Source organism: Hippopotamus amphibius, chromosome 13 (genome assembly GCF_030028045.1).
Source record: "Hippopotamus amphibius kiboko isolate mHipAmp2 chromosome 13, mHipAmp2.hap2, whole genome shotgun sequence".
NCBI classification, from domain to species: Eukaryota; Metazoa; Chordata; class Mammalia; order Artiodactyla; family Hippopotamidae; genus Hippopotamus; species Hippopotamus amphibius.
In genome coordinates, this window is record NC_080198.1 from 84,841,352 (window position 1) to 84,853,575 (window position 12,224).

The 12,224-nt window shown below is 40.2% G+C and overlaps 1 protein-coding gene across 4 annotated transcripts in view; it reads left to right on the forward strand.

Annotated features, from left to right (window-relative positions):
• Window positions 1-12,224, forward strand: part of CFI (complement factor I) — a 66,919-nt gene that overhangs the window by 46,913 nt on the left and 7,782 nt on the right. For all 4 annotated transcript variants that reach the window (XM_057706245.1, XM_057706241.1, XM_057706243.1 and 1 more), the window contains exons 13-16: window positions 509-544; window positions 2,403-2,506; window positions 2,741-2,844; window positions 7,624-7,901. In XM_057706245.1, the coding sequence (XP_057562228.1) occupies window positions 509-544; window positions 2,403-2,506; window positions 2,741-2,844; window positions 7,624-7,901 (522 nt within the window). The remainder of the gene's footprint in view (window positions 1-508; window positions 545-2,402; window positions 2,507-2,740; window positions 2,845-7,623; window positions 7,902-12,224) is intronic.

Below are 12,224 nucleotides of genomic sequence, written 5' to 3' on the forward strand. Positions count from 1 at the left end.
TGAAAATTTTCTTACATAGTTCCTCTTGAGCCTTCATAATTACCTAGCTTTAGAAAGGAAATAAGATGATTTTGTACTGTCCTTCTTTAAAAAAAAAAATGTATTTATTTACTTATTGGCTGTGTGGGTCTTCGTTACTGCACATGGGCTTTCTCTAGTTGTGCCGAGCGGGGGGCTGCTCTTTGTTGTGGTGCGCGGGCTCCTCATTGCCATGGCTTTTCTTATTGTGGAGCACGGGCTCTAGGTGCGTGGGCTCAATAGTTGTGGCACACGAGCTTAGTTGCTCCGCAGCATGTGGGATCTTCCTAGAGCAGGGCTCAAACCCGTGTCCCCTGCATTGGCAGGCGGATTCTTTAACCACTGCGCCACCAGGGAAGCCCTGTACTGTCCTTTTTAAAGGTAGAACAAGGTTTAGACAGAAAATGATTATCAAAGTTTGTATGATGTTAATGATTTAATTCTTACTATAAATACAACTGTAAACATTGGAACCTTTGTTTGATTACAGAAGAAACAGAGGTGTTGACTGCTGATATGGATGCAGGTAAGTTAACAGTATTCTCTTCTACTAGTGCATCACTGCTTAAATTTGCTTTTCAGTTCATGTGTGTGTATGTGAGATGTGTGCAAGTATGCAATATAGTTGATTCAAGTGGCAATTACCTTTGATATCAATTTAAACAGAAAAAAATAACATTACTACTTTCCATGTCATTTTTACGAAAAACAAGCATAAACACTTCTTGAGAACTGTTTTTAAAATGGGTTAACATGTAAGGCTAATTTTGAAATGAAAATACCACTCTAGTCCTACAAAAGGTTTTTCCATTTGTTATGAGCTTTGTCAGGTCAGTTTTGTCAAAAACAACCAGATTTCAAGTGTGACCCAGGACATACGTTTTGAAATAGAAAAATAATAGATGTTAATGAACCTGCTCTTTTGCAATATTTTAAACGATGATTAACAGGAGATCTGTGAAGATCTGTCACTGAGAGCCAAATTTAATTAAAGTATTACGTTTCTGGGAAGACAGTAATTGATAAGAGCTTTCAAGTCAGACTGACTAGCATTAAATCCTGACTCAGTTATTTGTTACTTGTGTGACCTTAGGTGAGTAAGAAGCTCAAATACAAATTGGGAATGACATATCTCCCTATTTTAGGAGGATTGAAAACTGAAGTCCATGTAGGACTCCCTTCTAATTGCCAGGCCCAAAAACTAATCAACAGTTTTTTAAAAATCAGGTAATGAGTGAAAGATTTAGATCTCAAAGCTGCCAACATCAGCCAGAGGGATTTCCAAAAAAGGCCCTTTATTTTCTACTTAAGGTAACATTAATTTTCAGATACTACCCAAGCTGGTTTCACAGTCCTCAATAGATGGGGTCTCTCTTCTTTCAAAGGTCCAAGCAGAAATTTAAAATTTATCATCACACTCTTTCCTGAACCCAGTTCTTAGAGTGGGGAGGACACCCCACAAAATCTTTTTATCCACATTTTTTCACAACTTCTCTCCCTTGAGGACCTAGCTCCTTCTTATACATTCAAAGTAATTGAGAGTGATATTAATTTTCTTTTCTCATTCGGGATTAAGAAGCAAGTTTGCAAAATTTTTCATGACAGGATAAAATAGAGCCAGAGAATAAGAGCATTTTATACTTTACTGTCTTCCTTTGTCATGAATTCTCTTGCAAATTCATGTCTTAAGCCGTGCTCTACTATGTCTCCCAGTGACAAATGTGCCTTGTCTGAGTGCTCACAGAGGAAATATCATCGCAGGTCAAGTGGCTAAAAACACAGCCCCCCTCCCAGCCCAGTGATCCTGGATTGTCCAGGGGTTCCTGGCACATTACCTCTCAGGGTTAATTTGATGATTAAATGATATAAACTATACACAAAGTTCTTAGCATGGGGCCTGGCACATAGAAAGTACTCAACATTAACATCATTCATGTTAATATTAATATTATTGAAAAGAGTCCCATATAAACAGCCTCTAGAAAGTAAAAACTCTGAAAGTGAGAAGCTGGAGTTCTGCCTGTGACCCCCATCCTGGGGTGTCACCCCCATCCTGAGCTGTCACGGTAGTAATGCCTGGGCATGTGGCTTGGCTTCTCTTGTCTTCCAGAGGCTGGAAAATGTTTAACCCCTCAGGCAGCCTCTTTGTGCCAACTAGCCCACCTTAGGCAGACCTTCAGAGAATCAAGCCAATTTTAATATTAAGCCAGAATTTTTAAACAAGGTGAATAGCATAGTTTAGCATCCAAAATAACTTACTGATGAATCTGGCCTTTTCATATTAGTTGTGACCCTGCTGTTTTTATGGCATAGATAATCAAGAAGTTTGCCCAAAAGGTAATGGTTTCAAAATCATAATGATACGATCTCTTCCTTTCTTAAAGAAAGAAAATGGATAAAGTCGTTTTTCCCTAAACTATCCTGTGGAGTTAAAGACAACACCCACATTCGAAGGAAACGAGTCGTAGGAGGAACACCGGCAAAAATGGTAAACCCGCAAAATTCTTAGCATGGGGCCTAGAGCATAGAAAGTACTCAACACTAACATCACTCATGTTAATATTAATATTATTGAATGTCACTTCCCAGGAGCAACCCAAGTTTGGGGAAAAAAGGGGGGCGGGGAATATGGTAATTATAAGAGGCTGAGAGTCTTGCAATGGAAACATCTTCGAGCCACCTGTCTGGTAGGATGGCAGTGACCGCACCAATGTCTTTACAGGGAGACTTCCCATGGCAGGTGGCAATTAAGGAAGGTGAGAAAATCAACTGCGGAGGAATTTATATCGGTGGCTGTTGGATTCTGACTGCTGCACATTGTGTCAGGTAAAAACCAAAAGTCTCCAGGGGGTTTTGGATTTCCTGAAACCATGAAATTCGGTCATAGAGATTGTGGCAGGTAATAAATAAAAACGTATGTAAGAAAAATCATCAAGTTCCACTCCGTTATCTGCTAAACACCCTCTGATGTTCATGGTGGGGATCCCAGAGACCAACTCCCCAGAGTCTATTGTGTTCCCTACAGAACAAATTGTTGATCCCAGCTGGCAAGGACAGATCACACCTGTAGCCACCAAGTTATTTCACTTGGGTCATTTGCATGGATCAAGGTCAGCTTGGAGGACAGAGTTTAGAATTCTGGTCTCAGTTATGACCTTTAGAATGAATGAAACACCACTTAATTGAGCACCCCTTATAGACCAAATACTGTGCCCAGCACTTTCATTTATCTTATTTTTTAATATAACATTTTATTTATTTATTTACTTTTATTTATTTATGTATTTATTTGGCTGCATTGGATCTTTGTTGCTGCATGCAGCCTTTCTCTATTTGTGGTGAACAGGGGCTACTCCTTGTTGCAGTGCACAGGCTTCTCTTGTTGCAGCGCATGGGCTCTGTGGAGTGTGGGCTTCAGTAGTTGTGGCTCATGGGCTCTAGAGTGCAGGCTCAGTAGTTGCAGTGCATGGGCTTAGTTGCTCCTCAGCATGTGGGATCTTCCCAGACCAGGGCTTGAACCCATGTCCCCTGCATTCACAGGTGGATTCTTAACCACTGTGCTACCAGGAAAGTCCCTCATTTATGTTATTTTGTTTTAATATTCTCAACAGTCCTAAGAGGTAAATATTATTCTTTCCATTTTCTAGATAAGCAGACTGAGACTAGAAGTTATGAGGCTGAGTCAAAAATTATACACACTCTGGCTGTAGAATTTATTTTAATTAGCTTTTAGAAAAGACAAACATCATTTTTTGACATAATCTTGCTTTTTTTTTCTTAAGATTTATTGTTTTATTTATTTATTTATTTTTGGCTGCATTGGGTCTTGGTTGCTGCACGAGGGCTTTCTCTAGTTGTGGCAAGCAGGGTCTACACTTCACTGTGGTGCACAGGCTCCTCATTGTGGTGGCTTCTCTTGTGGAGCATGGGCTCTAGGTGCGTGGGCTTCAGTAGTTGCGGCACAGGGGCTCAATCGTTGTGGCTCACAGGCTCTAGAGTGCAGGCTCAGTAGTTGTGGCACACAGGCTTAGTTGCTCTGTGGCATGTGGGATCTTCCTGGAGCAGGGATCGAACCCGTGTCCCCTGCATTGGCAGGCAGATTCTTAACCACTGTGCCTCCAGGGAAGCCCCGTGATTATCCATTTAATGCTTCCACCTAGGAAGTCCCTCCTTGCTTTTCAATACATGTAGTCCATCTGTGAACAAGCTTTCGTATTCCCTCATTAAAAAATGTTTTAGGCTGAGCTGCGAGCCATGAATGCACCACTGTCTTCACTTCTCCATCAGAAATGAATCTTCGTCCTCATAGGGCTGCTTCCAGGGGAAAGCAGGGGAAAGTCTGATGGAGCAAGATCAGGACTATAGGGAAGATGCTTTAACACCTCAAAACGAAGTTTTTGCAGAGTGTCCACAGTGTGGGCAGAAGGGCATGGATGTGCACATCCTCAGACCACAAAAAACAAATCACTGCACGTTGTTCTTCTTTTGTGCAAATCACAAGTGGGACATCCATTTTTACTAACACCACAGTTACAAGTGAATTGATGTAACACGTTCACACCTGCACAGCAGTGACTGGGGAGACAGTAGCCTTGAATGGAAAGTGCTGATAAGACAGTGTGGCCAACGGAAGTGGTTTGTTTTTTTTTTAAATAATTTTTATTGAGATACAGTTAATATACAATAAACTGCATATATTTAGACTGTATAATTTGGTATCCCAATCTCCCAATTCATTCCCCCCAACCCTCCCTGCTTTCCCCACTTGGTGTCCATGTTTGTTCTCTACATCTGTGTCTCTATTTATGCCTTGCAAACCAGTTGATTTGTACCATTTTTCTATATTCCACATATATATGTTAATATCTGATATTTCCAACAGAAGTTTTAATATAACTAGAGTGCGGATAATTTTTGACTCACTCTCATACATAACTTGGCTGAAGCAACACTACAAGTCAGTTGCAGAACCAGATAAAATCAAGTGCAACATATCTGACAGTAACTTAGATGCAGGCCTTAGAAAATCTGCAGATGACCCAAAGTTGAGAGAGATAGGAAATCTGTTGAGTGACACCCATAAAAATCCTCATGGATTGGAGCAATGCACCAAATCTAATTTCTTCCTTCTAAATGACCCTTTTCTCTTGGTTTCTGTGACACGACACTCTCCCGGTTTTCTACCTACCTCTCTGGCCACACCTTCTCTGCCTTCTTTGCAGCTTCCTCCTCCAGTGACAGCATTATTGCTCAAGTGAAGTAATGGAGTTCTTCAATGTGTATCCTGGCTTCCTCTTCTCCTCTTACTTCTTCTTTCTAAAATTATCTGTACTTTAAAATACCACTGTATGCTGACACAATGGTACCTCCAGCCTAGACCTCTTCTCCAACCCTGACCCTACAATACACTGACTATCTTGGCTACATCAGAAATACATCAAATTTAAAAGGTCTAAGACCCAGCTCATGAGATGCCCCTTCCCCCAAGTATGGTCCCGACCCAGTGTTCCCTATCTCAGCAAAGGACCACACCGTTCATCTAGCTACACAGGGCAGAAATCTAAAAATCATCGCATTTCACTCCCTCAACCCTACCACAGCTCAGCCAGTATATCACTGACTCCAGATGGCATCTTTAATTTCCAGCTATTTAATTCTCAAAACTTCTTTCCGTCTTCACCACTACCCTGCTCCACCTCTCTCCTGGATTATACCAGACGCTTCCTAACTGCCTCACCCACATTCACTTTGCCCAGCCCTGCCCGCATCTCTCCATTGCCTACTGTGCAGCGAGTTGCAGTTCCATACCTGGCTTTGACCGCTTCTCGCTTAACATTCGATGGCTTTGCACTCCCCTTGGGATAAAAAAAACTAAACAAAATGTTTAACACAGCTCACTAGGCCCCCAGTGATGTGACCCCTGCTTACCTTTGCCGATCCCGTCTTGCCCCACAATGTCACCTCTTGCCCCTGTTCCACCTGGTCTGGGCTTCTTTCCGTTATTCAAGTGTATCTTGCTCCCTGCTGCAAAGAGACCTTCACATACAGGTTCCCATGCCTGAAAGCATCTTTCCTACCCTGTTTCCCTAGTTAGCGCTACTCATTATTCAGATCTCACCTCAATCCTCACTTCTTTAGACAATCTTCCCTGACTCCCTAAAGTCTAAGCCCTCCTGATATGTTCTCAGAATCCATGTGCTGTGAGTTCCTCTCACTTTTCACGGTAGAATACACATCTTCATTCATGTGATTATACCTTTTTTTTTTTTGTCTGTCTTGAGTCTTTGTTTCTGCGTATGGGCTCTCTCTAGTTGTGGTGACCCGGGGCTACTCTTTGTTGCGGTGTGCAGGCTTCTTATTGCTGTGGCTTCTCTTGTTGCGGAGCTTGGGCTCTAGGCCCACAGGCTTCAGTAGTTGTGGAGCACAGACTTAGTCATTGTGGCACGCGGGCTGTAGAGCACAGGCTCAGTAGTTGTGGCGCTTGGGCTTAGTTGCTCTGAGGCATGTCGGATCTTCCAGAACCAGGGATCGAACCCATGTCCCCTGCATTGGCAGGTGAATTCTTAACCACTGTGCCACCAGGGAAGCCCTGTGATTGTCAGTTTAATGCTGCATCCTTCCCTAGACCCTGAGCTCCGTGAAGGCAGGAGCTATTTCTGATTTTGCTCACTTCTGCATCCCAGTGGCTAGCACAGTGCCTGGTAATAGTAGTTGCACACTAAATATTTGTTAAGTAAATTGAATGGATCAACAGTTAACCTTTAAACCATACTCCTGAAAAACAACCAAAATTAATATGAAACACAGCATTCTTGGAACTCTAAGTTTAAATAAAAGCATCCTAAACAATTCATTAGCTCCAAGAACGTCACTGTTTAACTGTAAGGTGATTCCCTGAGAAAGTGATAGTAGACACCCAATTTGCTGGAAACCACGAGGTGAAAATTGATAGGAAAATGGAGTGAGGCATGAGAACAGGCAATATTTAGCCCATTCAACATTTCAACCAAATTTTAAAACAGCTGCAGTGTTTCAGATATGATACTCAACACAGGCATCTATCCATAGATGAATAAGATCCCATCTTTGACTTCAAGTAGTACAGTCAGACAGGAAGAAAGGCTTGTGAGCAAATAAATACAATGCAAAGTTAGGATGAAGTCAGTTCTAAAGGTCAAAATGTTGATTGCTGAGGTCTTCACCCTGGGACTCTCTGGGGTTCTATGCTCTGACTCCCCATTTCCTCAAGCACATTTCTTGCTAGATGCTCTCTGGTCTCTGCTTAAACATCTCCAGTGCTGGTGCTCTTACTTCAGAGGCTGCCAGCTCATTCTATTTCTGGCATATCTGGTAGTTAATGAGATCTTTATGTCCCTAATATTGATCAGTTAGATGAACTATTCCTCTCTTCATTTACCCACTGACTTTAATTCTCTCCTAAGAAAATTTAATTGGACTGCTTCATGACAGCAAGGATTAAAAAAAAAATCTGGGAAAATGAAAAAGCTCCTTAAAAAGGGAGAATTTAAAGATGAAGTATCAGAAGTCCAATTTATACTTGTTTTTTTCTCAGTATATTTATTTCCCTTTTCCTTTCTGTTGCAGAGTCAGCAAAATGCGCCGTTACCAAATATGGACATCATTTACAAACTTGATAAAACCTGACTCTCAGATAGTTGTTCAGTACATAAATCGAATTATTATCCATGAAAAGTACAATGGAGGCACCTACCAAAATGATATAGCTTTGATTGAAATGAAGAAACACGCAAACCGAAAAGAATGTGTGTTGCCTCATTCTGTCCCTGCCTGTGTTCCCTGGTCTTCATATCTATTTCAACCTAAGGACAAATGCATCGTTTCTGGCTGGGGTAGAGAAAAAGGTATGTTCTACAGTTTGTTAATCAGAATCCAGGGTTGAAAAATGAATAGGAATAGAAATGCATAGGAGCTAACCTCCTAGGGTTCAGAGAGAAACATTGCATCAAATCCAGAAAAGTGAGTGTCCAGCCAAGGCCAGCTCATGGGCATAGGACCTGTGTGGTTGCCCAGCACCCCAGGCTCTGGGCACCGAAGCGCCTGTGCTTGGTATACTGCTCTGCTGTCACCATCATGAAATTCTTAATAATTTTTGCAGGGGCCCCACTTCACATTTTCAATTTTCACTTGGTTCTGCAAATCATGTAATTGATCCTGACCTAGAGTTTCAAAGGATACCTATACTCTGTGATACTGAAACATACATTGTGGGGATAACCATTCACCAAGAAAAAATATAGAGACGGGGGAACATACAGCATGGGCTTTTTGGATTTGTTGGAATGATATGGATGAAAGATAAAAAGGCTTTCAAAGATATAGTCATAATACATCCCGGGTCAGTGATCCCATAGCCCTTCAGCTCTCTCCTCTGCCCTCCCCTAGTCTCCATGCCTCACACCCCCACATCCCACAAGGAGAAAGAGAACGCAAAGAATTCATTCTTTGAGCTTCTAAGAAGACTTGAAGTGTCTTCATTCACATGAATAAGAGATGTAGACACTTAGGGACAAATCATTAGAAAGACATGCTAAGTTGGACAGAGATTAGAATTAATTTAGGCAATGCATTTCCCTTCATCTTGAAGTTTGCCTAGAAATTTAGCTTCCTTTTGACCTTTTAAACTCTCTTTGTAAATAACTTCACTGCTTTGGTCTAAAAGACTCCTATTCTAACACATTCTTTATAATTGCCATATTGAAAACTATAAAATATGCATGTAAATGAACCTGGATTTGTGGTATGTTTGAATACCCAAGACTTACAAAATACTAACGTTTTATCAGTAATGAATTCATCCAGAAAGTATTATGTCTTTATATTTGTTCTGTTTTTTTTTAAATTTTTTTTTATTGGAGTATAGTTGATTTACAATGTTGTGTTAGTTTCTGCCATACAGCAAAGTGAATGTTAAACATATACATATGCATATATCCACTCGTTTTTAGATACTATTCCCATATAGGTCATTACAGAGTATTGAATAGAGTTCCCTGTGCTATACAGTAGGTTCTTGTTAGTTATCTATTTTATTATATCGTAGTGTGTATATGTCATTCCAATCTCCCGATTTATCCCTCCCCTCACTCTCCCCTTGGTAACCGTAAATTTGTTTTCTACATCTGTGACTCAGTTTCTGTTTTGTAAATAGGTTCATTTGTACCATTTTTCAGATTCCACATATAAGCGATATCATATTTGTCTTTCTCTGTCTGACTTACTATTCATGTTGCTGCAAATGGCAGTCTTTCTTTCTTTCTTATGGCTGAATAATATTCCATTGTATATATGTACCACATCTTCTTTATCCATTCCTCTATCAATGGACGTTTAGGTTGCTTCCATGCCCTGGCTATTGTAAATAGTGCTGCAATGAGCACTGGGGTGCATGTATCCTTTCAAATTACGGTTTTCTCCAGATATATGCCTAGGAGTGCGATTTCTGGATCATATGGTAGTTCTATTTTTAGTTTTTTAAGGAATCCCTGTACTGTTCTCCATAGTGGCTGTACCAATTTTTATTCCCACCAAGAGTGTAGGAAGTCTCCCTTTTCTCCACACCCTCTCCAGCATTTATTGTTTGTAGATTCTTTGATGATGGCCATTCTGACTGGTATGAGGTGATACCTCATTGTAGTTTTGATTAGCATTTCTCTAATAATTGGTGATGTTGAGCATCCTTTTTTTTTTAATTTAATTTTTATTTTTTTTAAGCTCTCTATTGGAATATACTTGCTTTACACTCTTGTACCAGCTTATGAGGTACAGCAAAGTGAATCAGCTGTATTTATACACATATCCCCATATCCCCTCCCTCCCGCTACTCCCCCCCACCCTCCCTGTCACGGCCCTCTAAGGCATCACCCATCATCGAGTTGATCTCCCTTTGCTATACAGCAACTTCCCATTAGCTATCTATTTTACAGTTGGTAGTGTATATATGTCTATGCTACTCTCTCACTTCGTCCCAGCTGCCCCTTCACCCCCGCCCCCCCAACCCCATGTCCTCCAGTCCATTCTCTGCATCTGCATCCTTATTCTTGTCCTGTCACTGGGTTCATCAGTACCATTTTTTAAATTTTTTTAGATTCCGTATATATGAGTTAGCATACAGTATTTGTTTTTCTCTTTCTGGCTTACTTCACTCTGTATGACAGACTCTAGGTCTATCCAATTCATTACATATAGCTCCATCTCATTCCTTTCTATACCTGAGTAATATTCCACTGTATATATATGCCACATCTTCTTTATCCATTCATCTGTTGATGGGCATTTAGGTTGCTTCCATGTCTTGGCTATTGTAAACAGTGCTGCAATAAACATTATGGTACGTGTTTCTTTTTGGATTATGGTTTTCTCTGGGTATATGCCCAGTAGTGGGATTACTGGATCAAATGATAGTTCTATTTTTAGGAACCTCCAAACTGTTTTCCATAATGGCTGTACCAGATTACATTCCCACCAACAGTGCAGGAGAGTTCCCTTTTCTCCATACCCTCTCCAACATTTATTGTTTCTAGATGTTTTGATGATGGCCATTCTGACTGGTGTGAGGTGATACCTCATTGTGACTTTGACTTGCATTTCTCTAATAATTAGTGATGTTCAGCATCTTTTCATGTGTTTGTTGGCCATCTGTATGTCTTCTTTGGAGAAATGTCTGTTTAGGTCTTCCGCCCATTTGTGGATTGGGTTATTTGCTTTTTTGATATTAAGCTGCATGAGCTGCTTGTATATTTTGGATATTAATCCTCTGTCCGTTGCTTCGTTGGCAAGTATTTTCTCCCATTCTGAGGGTTGTCTTCTTGTCTTGTTTATGGTTTCTTTCGCTGTGCAAAAGCTTTTAAGTTTCATGAGGTCCCATTTGTTTATTCTTGATTTTATTTCCATGATTCTAGGAGGTGGGTCAAAAAGGATCTTGCTTTGATGGATGTCATAGAGTGTTCTGCCTATGTTTTCCTCTAGGAGTTTTATAGTGTCTGGCCTTACATGTAGGTCTTTAATCCATTTGGAGTTTATTTTTGTGTATGGTGTTAGGAAGTGTTCTAATTTCATTCTTTGACATGTTGCTGTCCAATTTTCCCAGCACCACTTATTGAAGAGGCTGTCTTTTTTCCATTGTATATTCTTGCCTCCTTTGTCAAAGATGAGGTGCCCATATGTGCGTGGGTTTACCTCTGGGTTCTCTATTCTGTTCCATTGATCTTCCTTTCTATTTTTGTGCCAGTACCATACTGTCTTGATCACTGTGGCCTTGTAGTATAGTTTGAAGTCAGGAAGCCTAATTCCACCAACTCCATCTTTCCTTCTCAAGATTGCTTTGGCTATTCGGGATCTTTTGTGTTTTCATACAAATCGTAAGATTTCTTGCTCTAGTTCTGTGAAAAATGCCATTGGTAATTTGATGGGGATTGCATTGAATCTGTAAATTGCTTTGGGTAGTACAGTCATTTTCACAATGCTGATTCTTCCAATCCAAGAACATGGTATGTCCCTCCATCTGTTTGTGTTGTCTTTGATTTCTTTCATCAGTGTCTTATAGTTTTCTGCATACAGGTCTTTTGCCTCCTTAGACAGGTTTATTCCGGTATTTTATTTTTGTTGCAATGGTAAATGGCAGAGTTTCCTTACTTTCTTTTTCTGCTCTTTCATTGTTAGTGTATAGGAATACAAGAGATTTCTGTGCATTAATTTTGTATCCTGCTACATTACTAAATTCATCGATTGGTGCTTGCAGTTTTCTGGTAGAGTCTTTAGGGTTTTCTATGTATAATATCATGTCATCTGCAAAGAGTGACAATTTTCCTTCTTCTTTTCCAATTTGGATTCCTTTTATTTCTTTTTCTTCTCTGATTGCTGTGGCTCAAACTTCCAAAACTATGTTGAATAATATTGGTGAGAGTGGACACCCTTGTCTTGTTCCTGTTCTTAGAGGGAATGCTTTCAGTTTTTCACCATTTAGAACAATGTTGGCTTTTGGTTTCTCATCTATGGCTTTTATTATGTTGAGGTAATTTCCTTCTATGCCCATTTTCTGGAGAGTTCTTATCATAAATGGATGTTGAATTTTGTCAAAAGCTTTTTCTGCATCTATTGAGATTATCATATGGTTTTTATCCTTCAATTTGTTAATATGATGTGTCACATTGATTGATTTGTGTATA